The sequence below is a fragment of the Petaurus breviceps genome, unplaced genomic scaffold, assembly GCF_028583685.1.
Source record: "Petaurus breviceps papuanus isolate PSGF00001 unplaced genomic scaffold, PetGlider_PUasm1.0 90692, whole genome shotgun sequence".
In the NCBI taxonomy this organism is placed as follows: domain Eukaryota; kingdom Metazoa; phylum Chordata; class Mammalia; order Diprotodontia; family Petauridae; genus Petaurus; species Petaurus breviceps.
The window spans coordinates 463,191-479,636 of record NW_027187313.1 but is presented as its reverse complement, the minus strand read 5'-3'; the positions used below and the strand labels follow the sequence as shown (position 1 = coordinate 479,636).

The window sequence follows — 16,446 nt, the reverse complement described above, 5'->3', positions numbered from 1 at the left end:
CATTACCTCCATCCATACTGATGAGCACCTGGGCTTCTAATTGGGTAGGAATTTAGCTAGAAGATTACATAGAATATTGCTAGAAATGTCAGGAACACAGAATCTAGAGCCCTACCCAGCACCCAGAATCTTCTTTTTTGGTCAACTATCCATTCCTTTCCCCATTCACAAGACACAAATACTCAACATATCATATCACAGCCACATAATTTGTTGAAAGAAAAAAAAGAAAATGAGTTTAAGTATCCTTACATGAACTATCTGCCTCCAGCCATCACTTGCATTTCTTCTGCTTACCCTCTCAGATCTTTGAAGTCCTTGGGTAGGAAGAACCCCAAAATGCCAGCACACTTTCATTATAGAAATAAGTTGTGTGTCTAGGACCTCATCTCAAGTTGGGAAATGATAAGCAAAGAAAATTGTGGTTTTTATCTTCCCCTCTATATCACCAACTGGAAAAGATTTTCAGTAGCTGCTAGTCCTATCTGTTCTGCTCCAGGATCTAATTGGTCATTAAATAGTGCCTCAGCTTCGTGGAAGACCTAATTTCGATCTTGGCTTTGACTCCTCTTTTTCTGACCACCAACAGATTGACTTGGGTCACTGAAGCTAATGAAGCACGGCAGACCCAATCTCAAAGTCAGCTATTGCTTGCCTGTAAGTCCATAAGCAATCTGGCTTGAGTATCCCAACTACAGGTCGAGTATGGCAAGCCGGAGTTCTGAATCTTAAGAAGTAAGCTTGGTTGCAATGTCTTTTTATGCCTCACGTGGGAAATGGAAAGCCTCCTATCTCAAAGCCAAGTAAATGAAAAAGAATGTCAAACCTGTATGTCTATATGCAGATCTCACTACTTCCCTAGCCTCTGTCCTAGAGAACACTGGGGCAGTACTTCCAGTGGTGTCCCACAAACTCTTTTCTGCCTGTCTCTTTATGGGAGGGACTGTCTAGAGTCCCTCAGATTCCCACAGAGATAAGACCAAAAAGAAGCATAAACTGCGGTACTATATGAGGTCTGAATGAGGTAGTCAGGAAGGATTCTCAGAGTAGGTGTCATTAAAGATTGGGTAGGTAATCAGCAGGCTGAACAGGCAAAGAGAACAGTAAAATCAAAGGTTCCTTAAGATCCAGAGCCCTGAACCTAAGGGGTGGGCAGGGCTGCTTGAGATGGCAAAGTGATGGGAGAGGGGAGAGGATGGCAAGAGAGAGGCCTGGGTGCCCGTGTGAAGGAATAGTGCTGAGACATGGGAGGTTGGAGGCGGGGGGAGTAGGAGGAGTGATATGGGAAGCTGCTTGTCTTTTTTTCTACTCTTCAATTTTGCCAAGGGCTGGTCCTGTGACAGAAGCCTGTACACAATCATGAGAAGCCCAGGGCAGAACAGAGAGGTCCAACACAAGTAGTGAGTGCGGCCTAAAGCCATGCCAAGGAGGAGACTCAGTTTCAGTCCTCAGCTACTCTCAAATTGGCTCCGCTCAATCTTCATGTTGGGGGGAAGACGAGAAATTTCGGAAAGTGCATGGAGAGTGGAGATGGGGTCTGTGAAGAGTCCCCAAAATAACATACTCTCTAGTGTTTCACGCTTTCTTGATGCCTCTGGCCCAAGGAAGGTAGAGAGCTTATTTTCTCTTATCCATCCAAAAAGGAGAGCCACTCGCATTGAAATCCTGGGAAACCAGGAGGCGTCTCCATTGCCTCCCAGGCCAAAAGCAGGTTCCACAAGGCTGAGGGTTGTGTCCAGTAGTTCCCTGCCTTCCTCAGCAGGTCTCCGCACCGGGTTTTGAGGCCAGGTCTGGCAGGGGCAGGAACGTGGGGAAGAGGAAGCGGTAGGGAGGAAGCGAGAAGGGCTCTGAAACGGGAGAACTGGTTGTAAAGTCGGTCCGTACTCTGTGCCCAGCACTGAAGCCAGGCACCCTTGAAGACGTCGTGGCGCTGGGGCACCCCTACATCAGTGTCCAATAGCCATCAAGAACAATACGCACACGTAAACTTGGATCCTCCCCGCCCTGTTCCCCAAATCCAGAGCTGCCTCCTTAGAAGGAAGGGGGTAGAAATGGAAATGAGGTAGGAGGGGCTCCCCGCTCCCGTCCCCGACGGCTCCGGCCTTGGTGGGAGGGCCTTCCAAGGGGAGGAGTCTCCTCGCTCCTCCTCGGGGGAGGAGGGCGCAGCCGGCCACAGTGTTGTAGTCCCCGGCTGCGGCCGGCTGCTGCGCTTCGGCCGCGCTCCGGAGTAATTGCAAACTTGTCCGCAGCCTCTGGCAGCAGGCGCCTGCCCAGAATGGGGAGGCTCGGCCGCTGCTCCGCCGCCACCATGGGCCCGGCCTCCCGCTTTGGAGCGTTGGGTCTGCCGCTTGTGCTGTTGCTGCTAGCCGCGCTCCTGGTGCCCGAGACGGACGCGGCGCGACTACGCGCGATGCTCTACTCGGCCGAAGACCCCCTGGAGCTGCTAACGGAGAGCACCTTGAAGCCAACTGTGCTGGGTTCTCCCAGCGCCTGGGTAGTAGAGTTCTTCGCCTCCTGGTGCGGACACTGCATCGCCTTCGCCCCCAAGTGGAAAGCCTTGGCCAAGGAAGTCCAAGGTGAGCGGCTGCTCCCCACCCCAGCCCCGTGCCCGGATCTCCCGGGATCCCCAGGCCCACCAGCCTCCAGGACTTCTCTTCGCAGCTTGCAATAGGATCCTTTTCTGCCTCTTTATCCTTCCCCGTCTCTCTTTCGGTGTCTGTACTGTCTTCCTCCTCCTTGTCTCTCCATTGCCTCCATTCCCAGAGATTGCTCTCTCACTCTTCTCTCTGGCCAAGCATCCTTATTCCCTCAAACGTATCTCCTCCCTGGCCCGCGCCCCCAGCTTTATTATTCTCAGGCCCGTCTCTTTTCTCTCTTCTTTCCCAGCCCCGCATCTTTCTTCCCTTACTCTTGACCCAGGTCCTGATAGCTTTTCTTTTCTGCTGAACATAACCCTGTTTTTTTTCTCCTGCCCCAGGATTCTGGGCCTCTCCCTCATACGTATTTCTCTCTCTCTCTCTCTCTCTCTCTCTCTCTCTCTCTCTCTCTCTCTCCCTCTCTCTCCCTCTCTCTCTCTCCCTCTGTCTCTCCCTCTCTCTCCTCTATCCAGATTGATGGAGGTTTTCTTTACATACCTCAAGACCAACTGCTGTCCTCACTTCTTATTATGCCTTTCTGAGCCCCTCAGTCTTTCCTCTACCTGTCCCATCTGCCCCAGATCCCCTGTGTTGATATTAGCATTCCTGGGTTAATGTCTCCTTTGTACCACTTTCCTCCCCCTTAGCTCTGTCCACCCATAATTCTGTATCCCTATGTCACTGGGGATAGAAAAAAATACCCACCCTCCTTCTCTGTTAGGTCATAGCGATCATAGCGGATGTATTCCCCCATTTGACTCCTCTTTATTACTTAGCTATGTTCTGGTGTCTTACTCTCATAGGAATTTTTCTGATTAGCCCATCCTGACTTTTTTCTCCTTTCACACCTGGTCTCCTTTTCTTCTCTTTTTGATGTTTTTATTTCCCTTTCCTTGTGGACATTTCCCCACCCCTAACCTAGTCTTCTATCCCAACCTTAGGCTTTCCCAGTTCTAAGGGTAACAGAGCTCATAGTAAACAATCAGAACTTTTCCCCAAGTTAATGTATTTCCTCACTTTATGATCCCATGCCCCTCTTTTTTTTTATAATCCAATTTGCTGTTTTCTTTACCTTGAATCAAAAGCTTCTCCCGATGCCACAAATTGGTCAGCCCTTGCTTCTTATTCACTGTCTCCAAACGATGCCACTTTTGTAATTAGAAGTGGGATCCTCACAGGTCTTCACTTGAAGTAGTGACACCAGGGGCCAGAGAGAGAACCAAACTTCTGGAGAAAGGAATTATGGAAGCTAGGCCTCTGCTGAATGGATTCCAACTCATTTGGTGGCAAACTGGTTTCCAAATCCAAATGGCCTCTCAATGGAGATCTGGAGTTACTATATTTCTGTCAGGTTGTGCATAGCAAGGTTCAAAGACATCTAGCCTCACTCCCTCATTTTACAAACAAGGGAACAGAGACCCAAAAAAAGTAAGTGATTTTCCCACTTCCACATAGGTCATAAATGGCAGATCCAGATTTTGAACCTGGGTCCTCTGCCTGCAAATCCCAAGCTCTTTCTAATTCCCAGAGATGGACCCAATTTTTGAAATTCAGATTTTACAAACAATCTTACATTCCCCACTTGGGTATTAACTGCAAATTCATCCATCTTTGAAGAAGGCCCTTGACTAAAGGCACTTCAGCGATGTCAGCTCATAATGGGTCAGGGCAGGAAGTAATGAATACTTAGTATGGAATTGCAGTGACAGGAGTTGAGTCAAGTCCAAGAAACACATTATGTGTACCACAACATAATTAGGAGAAAGGGGGATCCCATTCTCTGTTCATACTCAAAGATTTGGGAGTAGTAGGGATTGGGTGAGTTCTAGTGATGGTTGAATGAGAGCTGACCTGAAAAACCTTGTAGTACAATGGAAAGGGCACAGGATTTGAAGTCAAGAGGACCTGTATTCAAATCCTGATTCTGCACTTATGTATCACTATGTGACACTTAGGTAATCACTACCTCTCTGAGCCTCAGTTTCTTTAATTGTAAAATGAGAGTTGGACTAAATGGCCTCCAAGATCCCTTTCAGATCTAAATAATTGATCCTGTGGGATGGAACCAGCTGTAAAACCAGTCAGTTATTGCCTATGACATCTCCTCCATCTAATCTGAAGCTTTAGGAGTGAAGCACTTTTTTCCAGCTGACTCACCAGTCTGGCCTCCTGCACCCCAAGAGTTTTCCCTTGAAATTCACACCCAGATACTGACCCAGTCTACTCTTGTGTGAGGTTTGTCAAACTTGAGGTGGTTCTCTGAGGCAGAGCCTGGGTCCTGGTCAGCAGGGAGTTTGGTTCCTAGGAATATGGCATGTGTCTTCTTCCAGTTAAAGGAAATCCTGGGTGTGGAGAAAGTGATAGTGATATGAGGGGGATGATAAAGGGAGGTAAGAAGCTTATACTGATCTTCTCAGCCACAGTTATGCCTAGATTGCATCTGCCAGGATTTCTTGCCAGGATCAGGGAGAGTTTTCATTTAGAAACCATCAGTTTGTAATGGGAGACTACTTGGCAGGAAGATAACTTGCTTGTTTTCCCCAGTCTGTATCGCCCACATTTAGATCTCAGTACCATGGCTGGAATCATTGTTCCAAGGAGTGGATCGCTTTTCATTTTTTGATCTTTTTTTTCAATTAAACAAGCACCGCTCCCCCCCCCCCCTGCCCATACAGCCCTTTCCCCAACTGAAGAAAAGAAAAACAAAAACAAAACCTTTGTAACAAATATGCATAGTCAAACAAAATGAATTCTCATATTGACCATGCCCAAAAGATGTATGTGTAATTCTGCATCTTGTGTCCACAATTTCTTGGTCAGGGTGTAGGCAGAAGGCTTTGTCATTGGTCCGTTATTGAATTGTGGTTGGTCACTACACTGATCAGAGTACTTAAGTCCTTCAGAATTGTTTGTCTTTATAATGTTGTCATCATAGAACTTGTTCTCTGGTTCTGCTCCTATCACCCTGCATCCGCTTATATAAGTTTTTTGCTAGTTTCTCAGAAACTACCCATTTCTTATAGAACACTTCTCTGACTATTCTTTCACATCTATCCCTGGCACTTCTTTTTATATACCACATATTTTGATGAGAGGCAGTGTTGGCCCAAAGGATGGAGAGTAGATCTTAGAGTCAGGAAGACCTGAGCTCAGATCTCACCTCTGATGTATCCTGACTCTGTGCAAGTCACTTATCTTTCTCATTGTTCTCAAGACGTTGTTTCAAGAGAAAGTACTGATGTGTATTAATAAGAAGTTTTCTTATTAGTAATTCACCAGTATGATTCCTTCCCCCTCCCCCCAAAAACATCTCAGTTCTGCCACATATACCCCCCCAACATATTTTTACACTTGCCTATATTAAATTTAGCAATTACAGACACAAGGGACACACACAAAGATAGGTAGGTAAAGGAAGAGAAGGAGGAAGAGGAGGAAAGGAAGAGAGACAGAAACAGAGAGAGAGAAGGAGGAAAAAAGAGAGAGAAGGGGAAGAGAGAGAAAGAAAGAGAGAGAAAGAGATAGAGAAAAAGAGAGAGAGAGAGGGAGGGAGAGAGAGATCTCAATAAAAGAGTGTAATTGAGAAATAGGAGGCAACCTACAGGAAGCTTCAGAGATGGGTGAATGGAAAAAGAGACCCAGAAAGAGCTAGTAGTATATTTTGGCTGCAATATAGAAGGCAAATGGGGAGTAGAAAAAAAAAGCTGAGTTGAGCCAGGCTTGAAATGAATTCGCATCAACTGGCATTTCTAAATCGTCTCTGTGTGCCAGGCGCTGGGGATGCAAGTATCAAGAGCGAAAAAATCACTTCTCAGAGACCTTACTCTCTAATAGGGAGGCATATATAGACACACTCTCTATTTGGGCAGCATGAATATAAAGTGAATAAATGCAAGTATAGACAAAGTCATTTGACAGAGAAGGTACCAGCTTAGAGGGGAATTGGACAAGACTTTGGGCAGAAGGTAGTGCTTGAGGAAGAGAGTGTCTCTATAAGCCTGGGGTAAAGAGGGGGATGCATTTCAGGCATGGAGTGTAACTGGTACCAAGGTATGGAGATGGATGATGGAGTGTTGTGCATAAGAAACAGAAGACCTACTATGTGCCAGGCACTATGCTAGGCCCTGAGTAGACAGAGACAATGTGAAACAAGCTCTGTAGTTATAGAACTTATATTCTAACACAAAATGGCATATGTTAAGATGAATGCGATGTAACTTGAGGGGAAGGCCTCTCTTACAACTGGGGGCCAAGAATAGTCTTGCGTTTCAGCATATGGCATTTGGACTGAGACTTGAAGTTAAGTAGGTTTTCTAAGAGGCAGAGGTAAAGAGGACGTGCCTTCCAGGCATGGGAGAAGCAATGACTGCCCTCAAGAAGCTTACATTCTTTTGGGGAAATAACACATACACATATAAGTAAATTAAAATAAATGCTAAACTAAGGAGGGTGAGGCAGAGGAACCTAAACTGACAGGGTGACCTTGTGGGGAAGTATTCCCTGGAGTGCTGCTGGTTCCTTGGCTTCTTCTGTGTTATGTCCCTCACTCCATCAGGCTACACAGTAGTAGTAGTACACAGGCCGATGTACTTGAAAACAAGAAGACCTGGGTTCAGATTTTACCTCAAACAGTTACACCCTAGGTGACCCTAGGCAAACCACCTAACCACCTCAGCCTTGGCTTCCTCGTCTGTAAAGTGGGGATAACAACAGCGCATACCTCACAGGTTCCTTATAAGGGTCAAATGAAATAACGTATGTCAAGTACTTCGCAGGCTTTTAAGGGCTATCCAAATGCTGGCCAGCTAATTTCATAGCTATGCTTCCCCCTTCCTCCTTTGCTCCCTCCCATGGTCTCAGAAAAAAGGACAGAATCACAGAATTGCCCTACCCAGGACAATCATAACACCACAGAATGTTCTCCTCCCAGAGACCAGATTTGGGCTCACATCATAGGACGTGCTGATGTCATTAGACATTCAGAAACACCGCACTTGAGTCACCAGGCAATTTGAAAGCACCTTTCCCCAAGAGGCATTCCTGTTCGGACAGGGCTTAGCTCTAGTCAAATGCCCTGTATTTGGTTGATGTAACAGGTAGGAAGAACTCCTTCCTATTATTTTTATTACTGATAATGGGCCTATGAATAGTAAAGTCCCAAACAATTAGTGTTTCAGCAGGATATTTAAATATCATTAGTGCCCATTAAGATATTGACATTAATACCTCCTAACATTTTTCATCTTAGGATCTTGGAGCACCTGATAGATATTAACCTCTTCCGGACAGCATCGCCAGAGGCTGGTAGCCAGCTGTATGGTTTCCATGTCAGAGATGAGGAAATCTAGTGTCTGCCTTGTGCAAAATGTTGAGCTTTTGACTCAGTTGGGCACCTTGCATTTCTTTGTCTTTGTTCTTATCTTCCCAGTCGAATGGAATCTTCTTGAGGGCAGGGATTATTTCCTGGTTCCTTGTGAATATTAGCAGGTACTTTACAAATATTGGTCAGTTTCATAGACTTTTCAAGAGGAGGGGATCATGCTTCACCAATCCCTGTTCTGTGCCCTGATTTTTGTCCTTCCTTTTATGACAGTCTTGGTGTTGGGCTGTTCGTAGTCAGACCTACACTAAAGCCCTTTTGTGTAGAAGCTGAATCTTTGCCATGGAATGCCCCAGCAGTACAGCCCAATAGTTTTTAGCTATAGGAAGAAAGAGTTAGCAAGAAGCCTTCTCTGTTTCCAGCCTTCCTCTGTCTCTCCCTGCAGTTTCCCCCTAGAGGAAAAGACAGTGGTGGTTCTTGGAGATAGTAGTAAGAGTCTAATCTTTCTAATCTTTTACTTCCAGCCCTCACAGCAGGATCATACTATCCCAGAGAACAACTGGGCTTTCTATTTCCCTGTATGTGTCAGTCAGTCAATCAATTAAGAAACATTTATTGAGGACCTACTGTGTGTCAGGCTACTATGTGCAGAACTAGAGGACTCAGAATGCTGGACCTGGAATCAGGAAGACTTGAGGTTAAATCCAGCCTCAGATACATACTAGTTGTGTGACTGTGGGCAAGTTGCTTAACCTCCACTGGAGAAGGAAACGGCAAACCCCCTCCAGTATCATTTGCCAAGAAAACCCCATAGACAGTATTGACATGTTACACGTTATGTTCCACAGAGTCATGAAGAATGAGATAGGACTGAAGAATATTTGCCAGGCACTAAGCTGTTGGGAATAAAAAGGAAGGCAAAAGTCAGTTCCTCCCTCAGGAAGTTTACAATATAATGGGAGAGATAACATGCAAAAAAAATCACTGTACAAACAAGCTATACGCAGGAAAAATAGGAAATAATCAATGGTGGGGATGGGACTGGGTGGGAGGGGTATAACCTGGACTTCTTAGACAGGATTGCCGTCGTGGGAATGAATCTGCCTGGCTTTTTTTTGTGGAGGTGACCCAGCCTTGGCTATTATAAGTGCCCCTCCACCGTAGTCCTACTTCCCTCTTCTTTATTGACATGAGTTCATTTCAGAGGAAGCTATTATCTAACCCGATGTCCTAGGCACTAGTATTTCATGTACCTGGGTCCTCCAGCCAGCTCCAGTCACGTGTGTGCTTCCTAGAACACGATGACCAAACCATCTAGCTCTCACGAGTGACCTCAGCCCTTCCTAGGGGATGGTGACTTACAGGTGGCAGTGGTGGTTGGGGGTAGAGCTGCCATTTTCCTCCTCCTCCATACTGCTCTTTGGAAAGGAGGGGAACCAATTTAATTCAGCAAACATTAACTGCTTGGGCTGGGATACAGAGACAGAAAGAAAAACCAGGACTTGCCCCCGAGAGGCTTATTATTTCATTAAGGATTATAAGATTTAGAGGAAGAAGGGAGTCTGGTGATTGAATAGTTCACCCTTGGGAGCTTTTCTCATCTCTAAAAGGAAATGGTGGACCAGATAACCCCTGAAGTCTCATCCGACTCTAACTGATATGATTGAACATATAAGCACAATGAATCCCAGGGTAGTTAAGTAACTTAATGATAACAGCTGATAGCTAACACTTACTATGTGCCAGGGCTATGCCAAGAACTTTACAATTATTATTCCACTTGAGCCTCACAAAACCCCTGGGAGATAGGTGCTGTTATTTCCCCCATTTTATAGATGAGTAAATTGAGGTTAAGTGACTTGTCCAAAGTCATACAGTTAGTAAATTGCCTAAGGCTGAATTCGAACTCAGGTCTTCCTGATTAGTGTTTTTCATTACCCCAGGTTGTCTCTCCTATATATATTGCTCTTATGTTCTCATTGACATCCCTTATCCTCCCCACCAAGGTGCATTAGGTGGGATTATGACTTCCTGGTTCCAAACAAGCCCTTCAGATTACCCTTTTGTGATTTTCTTCCTGTACACTTTGATATTCTTATTAACCCGATTTCACTTATGAAAAATTGGGGGGTTGGGGTGGCCCTTGCCCAGCCTCTTAGAGCCCTCTGTTTTGGGAAAGAAGAGAAGAGGAAAGGGAAAAAAAAAAAGAAAAGGAATATGGCTCTATGTAGCTGTGGTTACTGTTTTAGGAGAAGGGATTAGCAGCTTCCAGGTGGTCTGGTGCCTGATTAGCTGTATCCCTCTCCCCAGCCAACTGCCTTTCCCCTGCAACAGGCCTCAGGGTAGCAATTTAAGCTGCTAGCACAGGGACTGGGGGATCTGAAGGCTATTGGCTGGCAGAGGAAGGAGCATGGGTTTGCCTCTGGTGAATAAAAATTTTCCCAGCCTCACCCCCTGGCCTAACCCCATGCCTTGTGTGAACAGCTGCTCCAAAGATATTATTGAATGTTGATAACACCAGCTTGTGTGGGTATTTGGCTGAACTTAAGCTGCTACTGTGTGACCACAGATGTGGGGAGCTTAGCCCCTCCCTAAGAAGGGAGGTAATATTAGCTAATAATAACTAACATTTATATAGCCCTCACTATGTGCCAGACACTGTGTTAAATGCTTTATAATTATTATCTGATTTAATCCTGAGGACAACCTTGCAAGGCAGGGGCCATTAATATCCTCATTTTACAGAAGAGGAAACTGAGATGGTCGGATGGAATTTGGGGACCAAGGGGGAGAATGGCAAGCCACTGTCTCTGCTTTCTATTTTCACTAGGGTTCCTTTATAATGGCCACTTTATATGTGTGAAGGGTTTTACAAATTTTAAAATAACATATAAATGCTGGCTGTTATTTTATTATCATAATTATTATTCTTAAAGCACTATGTAAGTGCTAGCTGTTATCATTATTATTTCTGCCAGACTTTGTTATTGTTATTCAGCTGCGTCCAACTCTTTGTGATCCCATTTGGAATTTTCTTGGCAGAGATACTGGAGTGGTTTGCCATTTTCTTTTCTAGCTTATTTTACAGCTGAGGAAACAGAGGCAAACAAGGTTAAATGACTTGCCTAGGGTCACACAGCCAGTAAGTGTCTGAGACCAGATTTGAACTGTTAAAGATAAGTCTTAGCTGCCCACCGGAATTAGGTAGCTCCAAGGAAAGATCTGGACAAGGAAGCTATGGGAAAGGGGGAGAAAGTAAAAGGTTCCTAAATTATTCTACCCTTATCTCCTACTCGGATCTCTCCTCAGTCCTCTTGGAGCAGGCAGAGTTGGCCATTAAATAATCAGTTGCTAATGGACCTTCTGTCCAGTAGGGTGTAATGGAAAGAACATTAGGTTCAGATTCTGGCTCCAAATGCTTACCAGCTGTGTGATGGTTGGCCGGTTGCTTAACTTCCCTGAGCCCTGGCTTTCTCATCTGAAAAATGAGAGCAATAATTCTTGCTTTCTCTGCACTGCAGGGTAGTTGTGAGGGCTTGCTTTGAAAGCCTTAAAGCTCTCTGGCAATGTGAGCTGTTATTCTGTCTCCCCCCAGTTCCTGAGGGGAGTATATACTCACTAATTTCCCTTGTGAGCAGAATCACAGACTACTGCCCATGAGAATGAGGGCATTTCTCTTCGGAACTAAAACTTTCTTTAGAGGCTGTGATGTCATCTGAGCATTAAAGATTTCATGGGAATTCTTGGAGTGATGTCAGGTATCAAAGAGAGGGAGGTCATGTTATAGTAGTGAGAGCATTAATTGGCCATGGAGCCAGAGGTAGGGAGGAAATGAGCATTAATTAAGTGCCTTCTGTGTGTCAGGAGATTGACAAAAGATCTATCATTTTATCTTCACAATAAGGTAATTGCTATTATTTTCCCCATTTTACCATTGAGAGAACTGAGTCAGACAAAGGTTAAGTGACTTGCCCAGTGTAACACACCTAGTAAGTGTCTGAAACCAGATTTGAACTTGGGTCTTCTTGACCCCAGGCCCAGCATTCGATCCACTCCACCGTTCAGAGGAGGTAGACTTGAATCCTAACTCTACAGTCATTTCTGAAGTCTCTGACCTTCAGTTACAGTTACAGATAAGAATCTGTAAAAATAAGAATAATAAATATAAACTACTTCCTTCATAGGATTAAAGACTTTGTAAACCTTGTGTGTGTGTTTAGTCATTTTCTATTGTGTTCAACTTTTCATGACCCCATTGGAGGTTTTCTTGACAAAGACACTGGAGTGGTTTACCATTTCTTTCTCCAGCTCATTTTGCAGGTGAGGAACTGAGATAAACCAGGTTGAGTGACCTGCCCAGGGTCTCACAACTAGTTAGTGTCTGAGGTCAGATTTGAACTCAGGAAAAGGGGTCTTCCTGACTTCCAGTCCCAGCACCCTATCCAGTGTACCACCCAGCTAGTAAGCCTTAAAATGCTTTATAACATGTGAGTAGTGATGGTGATGAAGTAATGGGGCTGGACTGTGTTGAGGGACTCTGAAAAAGTTGTGATTTCATAATTCTTATTTCTTGTTCGCACAATACTTTAATATGCTTTAAGGAGGGAGGAAGACACCAGAGCATATTGGAGCACTGTACCTAAGTTCCCTGTTACCCCCCAAAAAGACCGTTATTATTTGTCAACATGAAAAGATTTCCTTAAGCCTCCTGTCCTTTGAGTCTTGGCTCTTAGTGCTGCCTTGTATGGGAAGAGATTCGGAGTGCATCTGTAAGGCCACCCCAGGCATCTATGGATGCTAGATGAAATCCTCTCTTTGCCAGAGCTGCTACCCTGGTCCTGGCCAGAGTCTTCTGATACTTTGGGTCTCTGAGCCAGCCCCAGGTAAGCTGAGCCCTTTTCCAGCAGTCCCCCCCCCCATTGGAGAGGAGCTGAGTTGCCATTTTCACTGAATAATTCTTTGCCCAAGAACCTACCAGGGCAGCTAGGTTGCACAGTGGATAGAGTACTGGGCTTGGAATTAGGGAGACTCGTCTTCCTGAGTTCAAATCCAGCCTCAGACACTTACTAGATGTGTCACCCTGGCAAATCACTTAACCCCTGTTTACCTCAGTTTCCTTATATGTAAAATGAGATGGAGAAGGAAATGGCAAACCACTCAGGTATCTTTGCTAAGAAAAACCCAAATAGGGTCATGAAGAGTTGTACATGACTGAACAACAACAAAAATCTACCATGATTCCATATCCCCCCTCTTGAAACTGGCATTGAAGGGCCTTCATAATATGGCCCTCCACCCTACTGATCCCATGTCCCATTATTTTCCCAAACAACCCTTTGGTGCTAGGAAGTCTGGGTTTTTCCCTCACGAGTTATATTCATTCCTACCCCCTTTCGTTTGCTCATGCTGTCTCCCCTTGCCCTCCCTTCTGCCTCCTCTCTGACTAAAATTCTATCTGCCTTTCAAGGCCCTGCTCACGTCTGGCTTCCTCACTGGTCAGCTAACCTTTGCTGAACTCTATAGAACTCACTGCTCTCCCTCTTTTGATTTCCTCCAGTACTTACAGTCTATAATACGCAATCTAGCACACAGTGACATTAATTTACATCTTGTAATATTCGTTTCGTGTGTGTGGGTGGGTGTTGACTCACCAACTAGATTATAAATGTCTTGAAAGCAGGGACCATGTTTTCTCTTGAATACTTATCACAGTTCTAGGTACATTGTGTTCAGAGAATGCTAGACATGAACTCAGGACCAAAGAATCTTACTTAGAGACCTGCTTTCTGTCTACCACAGGCCATGTTCTCTCCACAGTTCATCAGTTAACCAATCAGTCATGAAGTATTTCCTGAGCAGCTTCTGTTTGCCAAGCAGTCCCTTTGTTGGCAATGTAAATGGCCACCCATTTGGGGGTGGGTGGGGTTAATGAAGCAGATAATCAGACAGCTCCTCCCAAGGAAAGCTAAGGACAAAGAGACAGGAAGTCAGCCAACTTGGAACTGCCAACTCTACTTCAGAGGTCTCCAGCCTAGTTCAGGACCTCCTACCATAGAGCTCCACAAGCCTGGGATTCTCAGCCCTCTCTTTGGTGTGACGTTCTGTATCTTACTGGAGCCCCAGATGGTCATGGCAATTCTTCGCTCTGGTTCACTTAATTTCTCTGAATGCATCTGGAATGGTTTCCTAGTGCCCGAGTTATCCCTGTAAGGAAAATTGTAGGGTCCCTATAGGGTGACAGTGAGTCACGTTGTCTACTCTGCCTTCCTTACTCAGACCACTACCTCCCCCCAGTACTTTTACGCAGGTGGAATCTAAAAGCCTAAAGCAGCCCTTCTAACTGCAAGTCCACAGAGAGATGAGGAGTAATTAGAACTCAAATGATAAACACAAGGCAGTAGTACTTACATAGGCCTTCAGCTTCTTATGCCCAAGACCCCTTCTCCCTCTATGCCAAGCAGTCCTGGGGACCCCTCCACTATTGCTGGCCAAGTGTGAAGCAATTGCTCCTACTTCAGAGCTCATTCTCACCTCATTCCTAAAGAAGAAGTGATTTGACTCACCCATTCTTACAAGGGACGATCAGGGCAGAGGAAGTGTCAGGAAGGCAGGGTATGATGGGTGAAGATGACTGTTACTGTGGGTTCTGCTGCTCACCCTAATGCTTGTCATTTCAGCCTGGAGGCCTGTGCTCAAGGTCGCAGCCTTGGACTGTGCGGAAGAAGCGAATTCAGAAACCTGCCGCAACTTTGGGATCCTTGCCTACCCTTCTGTCAAGGTAGATTCTTGAAGTGTGAGAGGAGCAGTGAACCACAGGGAGGGAAGGGTTTTGAAAGGGGGGACCTAGCTATGAGGAGGACACGGAAATATTGTTTGTTTGTTTTTTTTAAACAATCTTGTCTCTCCCCAGCTGAGGAGTCTTTGGGTCTTGTGTTTGGTTTCAACCCAATAGAGCCCTAGTGGCTGGAAGCCCAAGCCTTCTGAGTAATACTCCCCCCACTGAGGGCGATAGCCTTGGAAGCAGGAAGGGTACCTTTGTACTTTGTTTGCTAGGAGTAAAAAAACAACTATTTTTCACAAGCAGAAAAATCTCTTATCTAAGAGGTCTGTGACCTTGGCCACCCAGGGAAAACCTGAGCTGTTGAGTCTGGGCTTGAGAAGAACCTTTGCCCAGATGAGTGCTTTATCACAAACCTGGAAGTCAGGCCTGCTGACTTTCTAAGGTTCTTTCACCTGGATCCTTTAGCTCGGAGGCCTAATGTGGTTTTCCAGAAAACTCATACCCTTTCTAGCCTTCCAGACCTACCTGACTCATTACAGTCACACTCTGGGGACGTGAAATCAGTCTCATGGAGCTCAGGGGACCTGAAAATGTCCTAATAATAGTGGTAACAATAACACATGATAGTGCGGGAACAGGATGAAATAAATATATGTATATATATCACTGTCATACTATCAGCTACTAAACTTGTCCCAAAGATGTTTCCGTGAGCCTACAGAAAAAGAGCTTAAATAAAAAGATTATCTGGAACATCCATGTAAATGGATGACATGATTACATGGCTTCATCAAAGAACAACTCCCCCTCCCCCACTAAATGCCTTTTGTCTTCTTTGGAAAGTTTCTCTAATGATACCAAGGTCAAATAACATTTCAATAATTATAAAATAAATTTTTTTTGGAGGGGGGAAGGCAGGGCAACTGGGGTTAAGTGACTTGCCCAAGGTCATATGTCTAGTAAGTGTTAAGTGTCTGAGGCTGGATTTGAACTCAGGTCCTCCTGACTCCAGGGCCAGTGCTCTATTCACTGTGCCACCTAGCTGCCCCTAATTATAAAATTCTTAATTTACACCAAAGAAAAATAGAGATGGAGGGCTTTGTTCTGTAACCTAGAGGTCTAATTGAACCAATGAATGAAAATTATACTTAAAAACACTTTGGTCTAGTCCAAGCAAGGCATATTGCTTGGGGAAAGCCCAATTAAGATCTGAAAACAGAATCAAAAAGCCCGCCAAGGGTCATGTCCACATGAACTCAACCCTGTTTCAAAAAAGCATCACCACACTACTGACTGAGTCATGAGGATTTGTTGGGATATGTCTGGTCATTACCACCAGAAATTACAAATAGGTTAGCCTTAAGGATTTATGGAACAATGCAGATTATTCAAAGAAATGGGAGAAACTATATAATTTATCTCTATAGGTTGCAAACATTTAACATCTTAGTAGATGCTAATATAGCAAAGCATGACCTAGTGGCCAGAATTATATAAAAGTTTGTTGCCTTTCATAAATTAATAGATGATAGGGCCATGTATTACAAATACAGGCCTTAAAATATTCTCAAGAATATTTTGTACATAAATTGTCCAGGAGCCAGACACAGACCAAACCTTCCCACAGTCATCCAGGGATAACAGTTACCCAGGAAAACTTGAGAATGACATTTTTAATAGATACCACTAAACTGAATACTCATAATCTC

The 16,446-nt window shown here is 44.8% G+C and overlaps 1 protein-coding gene across 2 annotated transcripts in view; it reads left to right on the top strand.

Moving 5' to 3' along the window:
• Nucleotides 1–2,128: 2,128 nt before the first annotated feature.
• Nucleotides 2,129–16,446, top strand: part of QSOX1 (quiescin sulfhydryl oxidase 1) — a 54,659-nt gene continuing 40,341 nt past the window's right edge. Inside the window, exons 1-2 of one of the 2 annotated variants that reach the window (XM_069065443.1) lie at nt 2,129–2,576; nt 14,634–14,734. In XM_069065443.1, the coding sequence (XP_068921544.1) occupies nt 2,276–2,576; nt 14,634–14,734 (402 nt within the window). In that variant the 5' untranslated portion in view covers nt 2,129–2,275. The remainder of the gene's footprint in view (nt 2,577–14,633; nt 14,735–16,446) is intronic. The other variant, XM_069065442.1, reaches the window with a different exon arrangement.